General features: G+C 42.0%; 1 protein-coding gene across 1 annotated transcript; it reads right to left on the reverse strand.

The window, feature by feature from the left end:
* Positions 1–6,058: 6,058 nt before the first annotated feature.
* Positions 6,059–11,693, reverse strand: LOC139457176 (uncharacterized). Its single transcript, XM_071238600.1, has 6 exons — positions 11,669–11,693; positions 10,809–10,976; positions 9,097–9,390; positions 7,340–7,613; positions 6,638–6,794; positions 6,059–6,316 (listed from the first exon to the last, which is right to left on the reverse strand). Exons 1-6 carry the CDS (start codon positions 11,691–11,693, stop codon positions 6,059–6,061), a joined length of 1,176 nt encoding a protein of 391 aa, XP_071094701.1.
* Between the last annotated feature and the right edge of the window lie 5,532 nt (positions 11,694–17,225).

Raw genomic sequence — 17,225 nt, forward strand, 5'->3', positions numbered from 1 at the left:
GGATTCTTTGACCGAAGCACTTGAAGTCATACGCGCAATCTGATTGATTTGTCATATTTTCGCACATAACATTCATCGATAGGGGACGAGTCTTGTCGCAGGTTACGGAAAGGAGTGACTGAGTGAGTGAGTGAGTGAGTGAGTGAGTGAGTGAGTGGGTGGGTGGGTGCCACGGTGGGTGAGTGAGTGAGTGAGTGAGTGAGTGACACCAGATCTGGACTTCACACATTGTACCCATGTGGGCAGTCGAACCCAAGCCTCCGGCGTGACGAGAAAACAATTTAAACCACCAGGTTACCCATCCGCCCCATTTTTATAACGCACAATACCAATGAAGTATATGTGACATATATTTGTTCCATTGTATGCAACATACCACACCTTTAGCAACATGCCAGCATTATTACGGCGGGGTAAACCAGAAGGGGCTTCACACATTTTACCCATGTGGTAAATCGAACACGGGCGTTCAACAAGAGGAGCCAACCCATTTCCCACGAAGCCCAAGCCCCCTGTACATTACAATACCAACTAACTAACATTACAGTTGGATTTCGTTTTGTTTGACAGTTGTTTAGTTCTGCACTTATCAATATTTTCTAATAGTTGAGTCTGGATCAGACAAACCCGTGACTGAGATGTTGAGGAGTTAGAGTTTCGCTGCTATAAAACCGGCATCAGCCCGGCCCTGTCCTGGTTCGTCAGTGGGTCAGTGTGGGTTAGAGTCGATTTGAAACTGTTTCTTAGTTTCTTTGTTATATATTGTCGTGCGGGCTCAATGTGTTAGGAAGGGGATGCAGACACGAACTATTTACCTCTTCTGTGCAACGTGTGATGTCGGATGATGAATATTGATTTGAAATAAAGTGGCAAGAACATATCCATTGATTATAAAATTGTAGACCGTCTAGTGGTAGAGCGTCCGCCCGGAGAGCGAAAGGTCCGGGGTTCAAAGAAGTTCAATGTCAGATTCTTCAGTCACTAACTTCAAAACACGCAGTTCAAAAAAGTAATATCCAATGACGTGGACAATTAGATCATCACATGGAGTATACGCATACACAGCTCTGGTAGGATATTCATGTTATAAGACACATTTTGAATCCACGAAACAAATATGTCAGAACACTTTCAATGGTTCTGGAGATACTAAAATACGTTCATCTATGACCTTGAGTGACCTGTGTGTATATGTTGTATTGTGAGGCTGTTGTGTGTCTCATTGGTGGTAGATGTTGTACTGCAGGTATGGTGATATTGCTGTGTGTCTCATTGGTGGTAGATGTTGTACTGCAGGTATGGTGAGGCTGCTGTGTGTCTCATTGGTGGTAGATGTTGTACTGCAGGTACGATGATACTGTTTTGTGTATCATTGGTGGTAGATGTTGTACTGCAGGTATGGTGAGGCTACTGTGTGTCTCATTGGTGGTAGATGTTGTACTGCAGGTACGGTGATACTGTTTTGTGTCTCATTGGTGGTAGATGTTGTACTGCAGGTATGGTGATACTGCTGTGTGTCTCATTGGTGGTAGATGTTGTACTGCAGGTACATTGATACTGCTGTTTGTCTCATTGGTGGTAGATGTTGTACTGCAGGTACGGTGATACTGTTTTGTGTATCATTGGTGGTAGATGTTGTACTGCAGGTATGGTGAGGCTACTGTGTGTCTCATTGGTGGTAGATGTTGTACTGCAGGTACGGTGATACTGTTTTGTGTATCATTGGTGGTAGATGTTGTACTGCAGGTATGGTGATACTGCTGTGTGTCTCATTGGTGGTAGATGTTGTACTGCAGATACGTTGATACTGTTGTGTGTCTGATTGGTGGTAGATGTTGTACTGCAGGTACGGTGAGACTGTTGTGTGTCTCATTGGTGGTAGATGTTGTACTGCAGGTATGGTGATACTGCTGTGTGTCTCATTGGTGGTAGATGTTGTACTGCAGGTACGGTGAGACTGTTGTGTGTCTCATTGGTGGTAGATGTTGTACTGCAGGTATGGTGAGGCTACTGTGTGTCTCATTGGTGGTAGATGTTGTACTGCAGGTACGGTGAGACTGTTGTGTGTCTCATTGGTGGTAGATGTTGTACTGCAGGTACGGTGAGGCTGTTGTGTGTCTCATTGGTGGTAGATGTTGTACTGCAGTTATTGTGATACTGCTGTGTGTCTGGATGATGGTAGATGTTGTACTGAAGGTTTGGTGAGGCTACTGTGTGTCTGGTTGATGGCAGGTGTTGTAAAGTAGGTAGGGTGATACTGTTGTGTGTCTGATTGGTGGTAGATATTGTACTGCAGTTATGGTGAGGCTACTGTGTGTCTGTTGGATGGCAGATGTTGTACTGAAGGTATGGTGAGACTGCTGTGTGTCTTGTGAATGGCATGCGTTGTACTCCTGGTATGGTGAGACAGCTGTGTTTCTGGTTGATGGCTGGTGTTGTACTGGAGGTATGGTGAGACTGACGTGTGTCTTGTGGATGGCAGATGTTGTACTGCAGGTGTGGTGAGACTGTTGTGTGTCTGGTGGATGGTAGATGCTGTACTGTAGGTATGGTGAGACTGCTGTGTGTCTGGTGGATGACAGGTGTTGTACTGCAGGTATTGTGAGACTGCTGTGTGTCTTGTGGATGGCATGCGTTGTACTACTGGTATGGTGAGACAGCTGTGTTTCTGGTTAATGGCAGGTGTTGTACTGGAGGTATGGTGAGACTGCTGTGTGTCTGGTGGATGGTAGATGTTGTACTGGAGGTATGGTGAAGCTACTGTGTGTCTGGTTGATGGCAGGTGTTGTACTGGAGGTATGATGAGACTGCTGTGTGTCTGGTGAATGGCAGGTGTTGTACTGCTGGTATGGTAAGACTGATGTGTGCCTGGTGGATGGTAGATGTTGTACTGCAGGTATGGAGAGGCCACTGTACTATGTGTCTGGTGGATGGTAGATGTTGTACTGCAGGTATGGTGAGACTGTTGTGTGTCTGGTGGATGGCAGATGTTGTACTGCAGGTATGGTGAGACTGCTGTGTGTCTGGTGGATGGTAGATGTTGTACTGCAGGTATGGTGAGACTGCTGCATGTCTGGTTGATGGTACATGTTGTACTGCAGGTATGGTGAGGCTACTTTATGTCTGGTGGATTGTAGATGGTGTACTGGAGGTATGGTGAGACTGATGTGTGTATGGTGGATGGCATGCATTGTACTGCAGGTATGGTGAGGCTACTTTGTGTCTGGTGGATTGTAGATGTGGTACTGGAGGTATGGTGAGACGCCTGTATGTCTGGTTGATGGTAGATGTTGTACTTCAGGTATGGTGAGACTGCTGTGTGTCTGGTGGATTGTAGATCTGGTACTGGAGGTATGGTGAGACGCCTGTATGTCTGGTTGATGGCAGGTGTTGTACTGGAGGTATTGTGAGACTGCTGTGTGTCTGGTGGATGGTAGATGTGGTACTGGAGGTATTGTGAGACTGCTGTGTGTCTGGTGGATGGCAGGTGTTGTACTTCAGGTATGGTGAGACTGCTGTGTGTCTGGTGGATGGTAGATGTTGTACTGGAGGTATGGTGAGACGTCTGTGTGTCTGGTGGATGACAGGTTCTGTACTGGAGGCATGGTGAGACTGCTGTGTGTCTGGATGATGGTAGATGTTGTTCTGCAGGTATGGTGAGGCCACTGTGTGTCTGGTGGATGGTAGATGTTGTACTGGAGGTATGGGGAGACTGTTGTGTGTCTGGTGGATGGTAGATGTTGAACTGCAGGTATGGTGAGGCCACTGTGTGTCTGGTGGATGGCAGGTGTTGTACTACAGGTATGGTGAGGCCACTGTGTGTCTGGTTTATGGTAGGTGTTGTACTGCAGGTATGGTGAGATTGCTGTGTATCTGGTTGATTGCTAAGTTGTTTGAAAAGCACTTGTCCACACCTGTTTCAGTTTGTATCGAGTATGGCCTACACACATGAATCTGTGTACTTCGCATATTATAAATACTCTAAGTGGTACGCTTGCTTTCTGTTGTGTGACGGTAATAATGTAGAGTCGGAGGTGAACATCGAAACGACGAGGCGGCACTGTACTGCCATTCGTCGTCTGCATTACATTATATTTTAAAAATCCCGAGCTGCCTGACAAGGAAGAACAAATAAAACAGAAACTTCGGCACGTGGGAGATCTTCTTCCTGTCACATTTCAAACAATCACTTAACATTCACACAAAAAGTAGTTCAATGTATGTTCACCGAATACTGTTTCATAAGCCCTTCCCTCATTGTTAGTTTCGTGTTTTGACGTGATATTGAGGTCATGAATACACTTATGCCTGTGACATGATTCATTTTGGAAATGTAGGATTACTTAACAGGAAATAAAACAAATTTTATAACCTTTCTACAACCATAATAAATCCACTAAAAGCAGAGTCCATTGTACGATTCCGACTAAATCATTGTTACAAATCTCTTTCAAATAGTGAACGTATCAAATAATCGCGTTTTTTGCGCACCCTGTCCCAATCGTCCCTTGGCCCCCGTCACAAACACATGCAAGTGATGCATTATCCAGACATTTAGGTTCAAAAGGTCGGCTTCCAATATCACTTGAACAAATATTTGTTGCTGATGAATGCTTAATGTTCAAATGACCTGTCAACACTTGCTTGTGTTCGGCAGCTGAATTACACTATCCATGCAGCAACACACGAATATTGTGTTATAAATGTATATTAACAAGATAAGACATCAGTGAGTGAGTGAGTGAGTTGGGTTTAACGCCCCTTTTAACAATATTCCAGTAATATCACGGCGTCTCAGCTTATGTGGGAGGCAAGCCCGAAGCGATGCAGGTCTCAGACGTTTACAACTTCGGTGAAACTGGTTTGGAGCTAAAAGGAACTAGAAATATAATCGTAGCGAACCGGGATTCGAACCCACAATCAAAGGTTTCTGGCGTGCCCAAGGGACGCAACTCTGTACAGCAAATCGCGGTGCCTTAGACGACTGGGACTCCTGTGCCCCTAGCAAATCAGTAATGTTAACGTTATGATGCAATATTAATGTATTTACTTGTAATCTTATTATAAATAATTGTGATTGTTCTTAAATGCCACAAAATGCATTATTCCAGCTATATGACGGCGGCCTGTAAATAACCGCACCAGACAATCCAGTGATCGAGACACGGGACACGATGACAGGTATTCTACGATAACAATAAAAAATGCTTGATTCTATATGGTATAAAAAGGCAATTTCTTCCTATTGGTACTTCTTGTAAATGAACCCTTTTAAACCAAATGGCGATCTATCGATGGCCCATGCATCGATCCATGTAACAATTGCTGCCGATTACCCATTACAATATTGTAGACATTCGATATCAGAAAATGTTTATCAAATAAAGAAATTGATTTGAGAAAGCACCCTCACTTACCATTGTATCAAGGCCACATCAGACTTTTAATAACAGAATCATTTCTGGTAGATGGAAGACTGATAAATTTTGGAACAGATGGTTGCACATGGTGACATTTTGGAATTAAATTTTCTCTCCTACTTTTATAAAAAGGACACATTAACAAAAAATGGTATTCATTTTCTATTTCATAGCGGTTACATTTCGTACATAAACCACACGATGACTCTGTGGTTGTATTAAATCGAGTTTTCTGTACATTCAGATTATGGCTTTTTTACATAATTTTACATAAAGCTCTGAGAAGATCTCTTTCACGTGCTTAAGTAGACAGATATTTTTTCTGGTTCGAGTAATGATTTATAGGATGAATAATCATCAAGGAAAGAATAATTGGTGATTTTGTAATAACGAGAGTACCCAGAGGACTTTAGGACGTGTGTGAAGACAAAAACAAGTTCGTGTGTATATCAAACACTTTATGTAATTAAAAGTATACTCTTTGTAGCTGTTTTGTGATGCATCATTTCTAATTTGTGTAAACATGTGGCATTTTTTGGGATACAGGGATGAAGGGGTGAAGTCGTGTGTCCTCTCAGTTCTGTCAAAAAAAATAGATTCGCAGCTAGAGCCTAGGTTGATTTGATTCATTTGCGTTATTACTTATCACAGAGCTCCCATTGTTCATCCAAATCACTACTCATATTACTATCATCAAAGTCACTGTCTGATAGAGGTAAGTCACGGTCTACTCCAAACGTGCTCAATTCCATGTTCTCAGCAGGTGCGTGTTGTTCTGCGTCTGTCACAGTAGGTGAAGCATCTGAGACACCAAGGCCACAATCCACTCCTCCCCACATAGATGCATCAGGCGGGTTGTCAGATGCATTGGACGAGTGGACAGATGCATCAGGCGGTTGTCAGATGCATTGGGCGAGTGGACAGATGCATCAGGCGGGTTGTCAGATGCATTGGGCGAGTGGACAGATGCATCAGGCGGGTTGTCAGATGCATTGGGCGAGTGGACAGATGCATCAGGCGGGTTGTCAGATGCATTGGGCGAGTGGACAGATACATCAGGTGGGTTGTCAGATGCATTGGGCGAGTGGACAGATGCATCAGGCGGGTTGTCAGATGCATTGGGCGAGTGGACAGATGTATCAGGCGGGTTGTCAGATGCATTGGGCGAGTGGACAGATACATCAGGTGGGTTGTCAGATGCATTGGGCGAGTGGCGGGTTGTCACACTGCATTTGAGGAACTGCTTGTGAATTTCTCCTTTTCACCAGCACGGACGTTATGGCAATGAGCGTGAGGACAAATCCTGACACAAGGATCCCCGCAACTAGAAATGTACGTTGATTAAGGATACCACCTTGCTCATGCAGTTCGGTACTCGTGTCGTCAGTGCGACGGCTCCCTACAATGGACATGGAAATACAGTGATGACATAAGCTTTGTTTAGCAACATCCTTACTAATATCACGGTTTATGAGCTTTTGAGAGAAAGAATTGAGAGGGTCGTTCTTGTGCTGAAAACCCAAGTTAGGCTGATCCTTACACTTCGAAAAGACACAACCATGCGACAGTGGGCCCAAAGAACGTCACTACTCAACGAGGAAATACATTTGTAAAATGCAAGTGAAAGTGATATTTCCATGAGCAGTTACAAAACATAAGCATACTTTCATTGGGGACGTAATTGGATTAAACTGACGAATGTCTTCAGCATAACTGCTGTTGAATGAAATAATCTCTTGATGTAACCTGGTTTATTTGTTTTAGAGTATTACGTGAACTTTATGCGGTAGGAAAGTCAGAAGCGATGCAGGTACGAGCAATTACTACTAAGTTCAACATGTTAAAAATAAAACAATTCTTAATCATTCCTGAGTATCATGTCAACATTTAGAATTAGGTGAAAAGGATAGTGTTATCACTCACTCTCAGCTGCTTGACATGGAAGAGTTTTATTGTATGTGCCACAAGTGAAGACCAAGTTGAAAGTTGTATTACTGGCAGGGATTTGAACTGTTTTATTTTTCGTGTCTTCAGTGACTGTCTCTGTGGTAACTTTAATGTCAGATCCTTCAGACACCAGCTTCATATGAACCGGTTCCGAACAGTAGTATCCGATGATATGGACAGCACGATCTCCCCCATCACAGGAAGGAGACGAATTTGTAGCACACGTCAGGAGGCATGACGGCTCTTCTGGAATGAGGTATTCAATACGGTGGCCCATAAGGGACATGGAGTCTGTTTTTATTTATTTTGATGTTTAACTTACTTTTATCGTAACCTTTTGCAAATTAACACAATTTGCCATACAAATATGTGATAAATCATGTATAAAAACATCCGAAAAAATGGAAAATGTACTTTTAAGTAGCTATTCAGTCGCTGAAATGTGAAGTGAAAATGTCAAAAACTAAAATGGAAATGTCAAAAACCAAAACGAAAATGTCAAAAACTAAAATGAAAATGTCAAAAACACAAAACGAAAATGTCAAAAACTAAAATGAATACACAGAAAACTATTTCCACCGCGGTGGAAATAGTTCTCACCGCGGTGGAAATAGTTTTCTGTATTTTCATTTTAGTTTTTGACATTTTCGTTTTGTGTTTTGACATTTTCATTTTAGTTTTTGACATTTTCGTTTCGTTTTTCAGCGATTCAATATCTTCTTTACACACGATTTATCACATATTTGTAAGACAAATCGTGTTAATTTGCAAAAGGTTACGATAAATGTAAGTGAAATATAAAAATATGGAAAAACAGACTCCATGTCCCTTATGGGCCACCGCAATTCAAGGCATACTGAGTGAGTGTGTGAGTTTGATTTCACGCCGCTTAGCAATATTCCAGCAATATCACGGCGGGGGACACCAGAAATGGGCTTCACACATTGTACCCATGTCGGGAATCGAACCCGGGCCTTTAGCCTGACGAGCGAACGCTTTAACCACTAGGCTACCCGACCACCCTCAAGGCGTACACATGTACTTTATATATAAGCTATAAGTACCTACTTTAATTGACTGTGACACAAAACAAGTGACACTCGATCCATGGCCATTATGTTTCGTGTGATGTATCACGTTACTGACAGCGATCAGGTTACAGGATGGGGTACAACATTTCAACTTTCCGGCCTGTGCTTGTGGTACTGCTGGAATGGTGAAGCTACTGTGACAGACTAATAGTGAATGTTTGAGTAAGTTGAGTTTAACGCCGCTTTTAACAGTTATATCACGGCGTGTCAGCTTAATGTGGGAGGCAAGCCAGCCCTAAGTGATGCAGGTCTCTGACGTTTACCACTTCGGTGAAACCCACGAGCACGGGTATGGTGCTGACAGACCTAGAAACATAATCGGGGCGAACCGGGATTCGAACCCACAATCCTAGGTTTCTGGCGTGCCAAAGGGACGCACCTCTGCACAGCAAATCACGGTGCCTTAGACGACTGGGCCCCCCGTGCCCCCGATAGAATAATACAATAATACGTCTTGATTGTCCGTTGCAATATGATCCTGTGAATAACATTACTTTTTATATTTCAACATTTACCAGCTACAAGTTAGGGTATGAAGTTCCCCATGGTTGAATTGGACACAAGCAGCTTGAGTGATAATATATGATGTTTTGTTACGGGTGATGACTTCACATTCATGTGTCTTATCTTGTACTTACTCACTACAGTAATATAGCAGGATAGTGGAGACGAAGGTAGGATAGTACACGTCCACTGCCCAGCATGTGCTTGTTGTACTGCAGGTATGGTGAGGCTACTGTGTGTCTGGTTGATGGTAGACGCCGTGTAGTTGCCCATTGTTGTACATGATGAGCTTGATACATTGCAGAGAGCGGCAACTTCACCTTGCGATGACACATAGCCATGTGAAGTTGTATTACTTGGTGAGATGCACGTCAGATGAGCAGGAGAACCAAGATATCCGTTATCCGGACAGACGAGTTCCGGCGAACCTTTTGGCGTAAATATGATCTTCATAAAGATGCGCATGTTCATTATTAATTGTACTAATTGTAATTGTGTAAAATAAAACATTAGTATTGATTTAATTGATACTGATAAATTAACATGCCAGTTGATATATGAATCAGTAGATGATTTGGTGTATGGATATAACACAGATATAACATACTAGCTGAATCAGTACATTGTTATGAGTATAGACATAAGACCGAAATAACATACCGACAGATTCATAAATCATCATGAGAAGAAGAAGAAGCGTCCATTCAGAAATCAGCGTGAGAGGAACCATCGTCTGTGGAACACAAACAGAAACTGTATTAGATCGAATTAAACTGTATCCTGTAAATATATCATTTTCATCCTTCTCAAGCACTCATTTATTGTGAAACGGGATAAATGTCTCCATACCAGTATGCAATCTTCAACAGACAAACGATCTTTACCTGAAACTATTGACACCACCATCATAACAATGACAAATGAAACGTTTGCAGAATCACATTTCTTGGTTCGTTACCATATATATGGTTCCGACTTGTTTCAGTTGGGTTTTCCCACAACAGTTGTCTGTAAGACCGAAAAACTTAAATTATGTTCAATTAGGTAGGATAGCACACGTCCACTGCCCAGCATGTGCTTGTTGTACTGCAGGTATGGTGAGGCTACTGTGTGTCTGGTTGATGGTAGACGCCGTGTAGTTGCCCATTGTTGTACATGATGAGCTTGATACACTGCAGATGGCGGCAACTTCAACTTGCGGTGTTGTATAGCCATGTGAAGTTGTATTACTTGGTGAGATGCACGTCAGATGAGCAGGAGAACCAAGATAACCGACATCCGGACAGACGAGTTCCGACGTACCTTTAATATATAGTTTATGTATATACCCCTAAGTTTACATATCTATATTGAATCTACCTTTAGTTGTTGGTCATCTATAATTTATTTTTAATACTGTGTTATTGACCAATATATTTTTTTCTTTTACTTGTTCTAAAGTAGTTTTAAATTGAATCTGTGATAATCTAGTTATAGCACTGTCCATCGTACAGGTTTGTATTCAGTCTTCACGTCATGATATAGCAGAAATGTCGCCGATGAGACGTTACAATTAACTCACCTGACGTATAAATCAGTTTATGGATGCATTTAGCTGATTTGTATGTGTCAAATAAGAAGAAACAATTTATATCCGCTCTAGGTTTGGTTTGGTTTGGTTTGGTTTGGTTTTTAACGCCGCACTCAGCAATATTCCAGCAATATGTCCAGCCTGACCACCCGATCCCGTTAGTCGCCTTTTACGACAAGCATAGTCACCTTTTACAGCAAGCATGGGTTGTTGAAGACCCCACTGTAGGTGATACATACGCGACTGAATGAGTATTTTCAATTTGTGAAAACATACCGTTTGACACTGGTATCAGAAGCATCAGCGCCAGCACGCACACAGCACACAAGGGGGCGGAGTCCATTTTCTGACACATATGAATGAATGTGTACAGCGCCATGGATGTCAGGAATGTTCCTTGAGCAATCCGTAGCTGACGCAGTTCCTTTGCTGTGGATTCGAAAGCTTCAAAAATAGTGTTTTCACTCAGCGATAATAGTCCTTAAAGGATATAACACATGTTTGTTGTAGAAGCGACTAATGGGATCGGATGGTCACTTTCGCTGCCTTGGTTATTGCATGTCCTCGTATCCAAATTGCGATTAGTGAGTGAGTGAGTTGGATTTAACGCCGCTTTTAACAGTATTCCAGTTATATCACGGCGTGTCCGCTTAATGTGGGAGGAAAAGTCCGAAGTGATTCAGGTCTCAGACGTTTTCCACTTTGTCGAAACCCACGAGCGGGATTCGAACCCACAATCACAGGTTTCTGGAGTGCCCAAGGGATGCAACTCTGAACAGCGAATCGCGGCGACTTAGACGACTGGGCCACTCGTGCCCCCAGGTGAGACAATAAGGAAAGAGTGTGTTCTCTGATGGTGTAAAACAATTGAAATCATTATTTGTTGTACTGATCGAATATTGAACCCAGCGATGTGAAACCATACTCGCTCACTCGCTTACTTCCTTACTTATTCAATGGTCAGTGTTAAGCACAATTTAACGTCTCAATTACCGGAATACACATGGGCATGATATAAATCGTGGCCACCACCAAAGTACTGATCCATGTGTCACAAGTGAACACACATATGTCGAATGTACAATTGATCAGTGTTAAGGGATTACTTCATACAAGTTAGGCAGCATGTTACATACCTGTCTCACGTGTCCAGTCATCCATCACATTATAGTGATTTGAAATGAAACAGAAAGTTAAATCTGAGGTCAGTTATAATAAGCATGAATATATTTTACAGTCATTTCTTTTTCCTCGTTACAAATACCTGAATATACAACTAAGGAAACAAAAATGACGTCAGAGTCAACGTTGATGATATGTATGTAGAATACTTTCAATTACTTGTTTAGTAACATATAAACACCACGCTATTTAACATTGACCATCCTCTTTCTGTTTCTAGGGGGCATGGGTGGCCCAGTCGTCTAAGGCGCCACGATTCGCTGTGCAGAGTTGCGTCCCTTGGTCACGCCAGAAACCTAGGATTGTGGGTTCGAATCCCGGTTCGCCCCGATTATGTTTCTAGGTTTGTCAGCACCATACCCGTGCTCGTGGGTTTCACCGAAGTGGTAAACGTCTAAGACCTGCATAACTTCGGGCTTTCTTCCCACATTAAGCTGACGTGCCTTGATATAACTGGAATACTGTTAAAGGCGGCAATAAATCCAACTCACTAACTCACTATTATTCTATCATAGCAGCATCACCATTCCGGCAGTACCACAAGCACAGGCCGGAGAGTTGAAATGTTGCACATCATCCTGTAACCTGATCGCTGTCAGTGGTCCTATGCACAACGCACAGGTCACAAATCATGTGAAGATGAACAACGTCAGTCCCAGAGATTCCTTGAATGGGTGACTGCGTTTCGGCAGTTTGGCTCCTGAGAGTTCCTTGCGCTTTGGTCCTGCCCCCACACTGAAGACCATGTAACACATGTGCTGTTTCCTTTTGCGAAATGTGACTCTGCTCACCCAGCAGCGAATGGGTACCCGGTACGATGAGATGTCAAAGTCGTTGTAAACCTTCAAGCGCCTAACGAGCAACCTGTGTTGTATACTCCCCCTGGAGCTGAGAATGATTGGTGAGTGCACAAAAGATCCAGTTATCTGGAGTAAAAATTGCGCCTTGTGGAAATATGCGCACTATAAATGGGTAGTCTGTTTGTTGTTTGACGCCGCACTCAGCATTATTCCAGCTATATGACGGCGATCTGTAAATAATCGAGTCTGGACCAGACAATCCAGTGATTGATATCATGAGCATTGATCCACGCAATTTGGACACGATGACATGCATCAACCAAGTCTGCGAGCCTGACCACCCGATCCCGTTAGTCGCCTTTTACGACAAGCATGAGTTGCTAGAGACCTATTCTACCCCGGATCTTCACGGGTCTCTAGTAGTAGTAGTAGTAGTAGTAGTAGTAGTAGTAGTAGTAGTAGTAGTAGTAGTAGTAGTAGTAGTAGTAGTAGTAGTAGCACAAAACTACAGCCTTCTGCATTACCCAGATAGTCAGAAGGGCTGTATTCCTGGCAGCAAACCCGGCAAGAGATTGGGAGGTACCAAACCTAGGGCATCGAGAAAAAATAGGGAGTCTTAGCACTTGGGATGCAAGCGTGACATTTCGAAAGCAAGGTCCGCATGTTTGCCATGTGTTTTCTTAATCTTGTCAATCACATTAGTGTCAAAAGGGACAGAGAATTCAATGATGTAAATGATTTCATTAGATTTATGAAAAAAAGGACAGGATCAGGTTTGCTGGGCTGAATTCGTCTGAGGCTGTATGGGGGCCTATTCCAAAGAACTTTGTATTTATCAATTTTCATGACGCCCTCTACATGTTCAGGATCATACCGTGGATGGGACGCTGTGTCAAAACCACAACCATAGTGAAGACGGTAATAAAATGATCGAGCCACTCCATCATGTCGCTTAAGATACTGTGTTTTTGCCAAAGCTGGGAATCCACTGACAATGTGTTGGACAGTCTCATTAAATCCGTTACATAATCTACATTTCATATTTAGATTTTGATGCTAATTCACACCTAGGCGGTTTCGAGCGGGAAGTGACTGGTCCTTAGCAGCAAACAGAAAGCTTTGCGTTTCACTTTTCAGGCCAGCCGACTTCATCTAAGCGAAGGACTATGCAGGGTTGCTGATCTTCTCAACACACTGCACATAAACTCGATGCAGTGGTCGTTCAGATAGCCTCTCCTTGAAAAACTGAGTCTGGGCCGATTTGATATAGCACTTCTCTTGGTTGAAACTCATTTCTGTACCGTCCAGCAGTAGTAGTAGTAGTAGTGGTGGTGGTGGTGGTAGTAGTAGTAGTAGTAGTAGTAGTAGTAGTAGTAGTAGTAGTAGTAGTAGTAGTAGTAGTAAGGTGTTGTGTTGGTCAAGTCGGAAGGGCATCCATATAGTCCTATTCATTTAATTACGTCTTGTGACAACGTAATTTATTGGAGACCTTTTCTAACCTTTTCTAACATATATCGACCAGTGTACAGAGCTAGAGAGTATTACATAACTGTGTGCATCATACTGATGAATGTCGAATGTATGTATCAGTAGTATATACATATGTCTTGTTATTATGCCTCAGAGTGAGATTGACCAATCAGAGAGCAGAACTACTGACCCCACATGAGCCCGTATACCGTCAGTAAAAATCCAAGATGGCCGTTACTGACCTAATATGAGACCGTATACCGTCAGTAACAGCCATCTTGGATTTTTCAACACCCAGCTCACATATTTCACATGAAAATTCTGGTACAGAAAGTCGTTATTCGACACTGTTTTGTGTTTTAATATCATTAATTGTGATGAGCAAAGTCATTATTTATTAAAGAAACTACGTTCGTGACTTTGTTTATAAAAAGTATTGAGAGAAAAAGCTTACAACAGAGGTCACTGAGTTACAAATAGCAACGTCATAAAATAAACTTTTGGATGACGTCACAAACAAGAAACGTGATGCCAATGATGCAACATACCAATAGAAAAGATAGCAGCCCGTCGTTAGGGGAAAGCGGACTGCTATCAAGTTACAGTGTGTAAACATGCGGGCATTTTTATGATAATTCTATCCATTTTAACTATAGTACGTTCACATTAAGTGCATTATATATTCCATTGTTAACGTTTATGTTTACATTAAATCGTTGTATCGGAAACATATGTACTGGTCCTGTCATTTATACGGGTTGTAAGTGTCAAGTTTTCATTTTGACATGACATGTGCGACAAAGATACCAAATAGTGTAATATTTTCCTACTAACCTAATATGACACCGTATACGGCAACTCAAGACACCATTACTAATAGTATCATACACACTTCCTCTGTAATGTACACGTGTTGGGACCTCATTTAAACAGTGACGTTATTGGTACCATGGACAATATAGTCACAAGCCATCTCCTTAACCATTTAATCGATTTAAGAATATTGATGCTAATTAATGATAAATAATGACACATGTACCTTTTCAAAAGCGATAATTGGGCATTTTTACATACCCAGGACACCTAGAAGATGCCATTCTCTAGTTTTGATAGTTCCTCTAGTTTGTTACATGTCATGTCACACCAGCGATACTGCGATACCGCATGTTGAATTTCAAGCTGGTTTCACAGTAATTAATTTGACATTGTATAAAGGTAATCTTGCATTTGCTTGACGGTGTTGCATGAGACAAAATAATAAGATGACATGTTCAGTCATAGAGTTGCTGTAATGACCTTACCGTACTGTTTTTAGTCCACACAATCCCCCATACTCTACTTTACCGGGCATCTGCATCAACACACAGCCTTGACTAGTTTTTCACAAAAACACATGTTTGATTAATTACAATAATGACTTATTTTTTGTCACGCCAGCGCATCCCGTCAAGTTGAAAAGGCTGAGACTCAGATATGCCATGCCGAAGATAACATTCATTATTGTCTCAGGGCGGTCGGGTTCGAATCCCGACATGGGTACAATGTGTGAAGCCCATTTCTGGTGTCCCCCGCCGTGATATTGCTGGAATATTGCTAAAGGCGGTGTGAAACCAAACTCACTCACTCACTCATTATTGTCTCAGGACGCATGCTAATTTCGATACACAGGTAAGTGTCACTGTGGTACTTTCTACCTTCACTTATATAAAGTAGACACAATGTATGGATAACAACTTCTTTAACACTGTAAAGGCGACGTTCGGTATAGATCCTTATACCGTTGTCAAGCAAGACTGACTGAGGAACATTGTACAGAATATTTCTAGTAGGTAGAGTATTAACAGTAGAGGAGTATCCTTCTGTGGTCATTACTTACTCATGTTATCTAACTCATGTATGCAATTGTCCTCTTTGTAAATCACTCACCTACTAAATATATTCTGTACAATGTTCCTTATTCAGTCTTGCTTGACAACGGTAAAAGGGCTTATACCGAAACGTCGACTTTACAGTATCACAGAAGTTGTTGTCCATAAATTGTGTCCACTTTGTCATCCTTCAACTTCTAAGCAATGCCTATCAAACCATTCATTTATATACTAATATTGTTTATGACAGTATAAAGAGTCAATTGTCTTGAAGTAATAATGAAAGGGAGTTTTTACAGACCGACATGCAAGCAGCAATGTCCCTTGGACACGCCAGATCAGGTGGTCAGGCTCGCTGACTTGGTTGATGCATGTCATCGATCCCAATTGCGTGGATCGATGCGCATGATGTCAATCACTGGATTGTCTGGGCCAGACTCGATTATTTACAGACCGCCGTCATATAGCTGAAATATTGCTGAGTGCGGCGTTAAACAACAAACAAACAAATAACAAGTTGATTTTCAGTGTCCTAGATACTCATTACGTGCCATGGTCCCATTTGAATGTTGATGTTTTCTGTGTGAGCGTGTGAAGTGGAGCTGTAATTGCTGCAAAACAAAATCACAAAAGTAAGACGAGTTTTATGGATGAACAACTTTATTACAATTAGTGCGACGTTTCGGTGTAGATCCTTATACCTTTATCAAGCAAGTGATGGATAGGGCTAAACAACATAGGTATATATACACTTATTGACATCTAAGTTGTTACAGTGACTAGTTGATGGACACAGAGAGGTGATTATGCTAACTGGAAGCCAGCGGAGGACTAATGAACACAGAGTAAACAAGCAGACTGATGGATATGATGCTTGTTTACTCTGTGTTCATTAGTTATCCACTGGCTTCCAGTTAGCTTAATCACCTCTCTGTGTCCATCAACGAGTCACTGTAACAACAAGCCCTAGCCCGGAAACATCCACTACTTACTCCAATTTCCCAAAGAATAACCAATTACCTAAACGAACACAAAATAAATAATCTTAAACAAAACAATAAATCATCCAATATCTTCACTCCAAAACTTAAAATACCAAAAATAGACACAACACTAGCCGATACACTAAATAAACAGACCGATCCTAACATCGCTAAAACCACCACACTAGCATACATACATGAAAATTGGCCAAATTGGTGTCACATATACACAGACGGATCCTCAGATCCGATCTCAAAACACACAGGTTTCGGAGTCCACATCGCACAACCAACCAAAGACACACAATCTTACCGACTCCCAAACAACCAATCCATATTCGTTACCAAACTAAATAATCACTGTAAAATAGCTAAACTACACACAACAGG

This window comes from Haliotis cracherodii, unplaced genomic scaffold, assembly GCF_022045235.1.
Source record: "Haliotis cracherodii isolate W230 unplaced genomic scaffold, xgHalCrac1.p SCAF_12, whole genome shotgun sequence".
NCBI lineage: Eukaryota > Metazoa > Mollusca > Gastropoda > Lepetellida > Haliotidae > Haliotis > Haliotis cracherodii.

What these genes read in the sequence shown, in the direction of transcription:
- LOC139457176 (XM_071238600.1), bottom strand. Translation starts at nt 11,693, where the DNA reads ATGGATGACTGGACACGTGAGACAG. An exon ending in CTGCTATATTACTGTAGTGA is followed by an intron (nt 7,614 to 9,096) that starts GTAAGTACAAGA and finishes ACCTCATTCCAG; the next exon opens with AAGAGCCGTCATGCCTCCTG. An exon ending in CTCAAATGCAGTGTGACAAC is followed by an intron (nt 6,317 to 6,637) that starts CCGCCACTCGCC and finishes TGCATCTGACAA; the next exon opens with CCGCCTGATGCATCTGTCCA.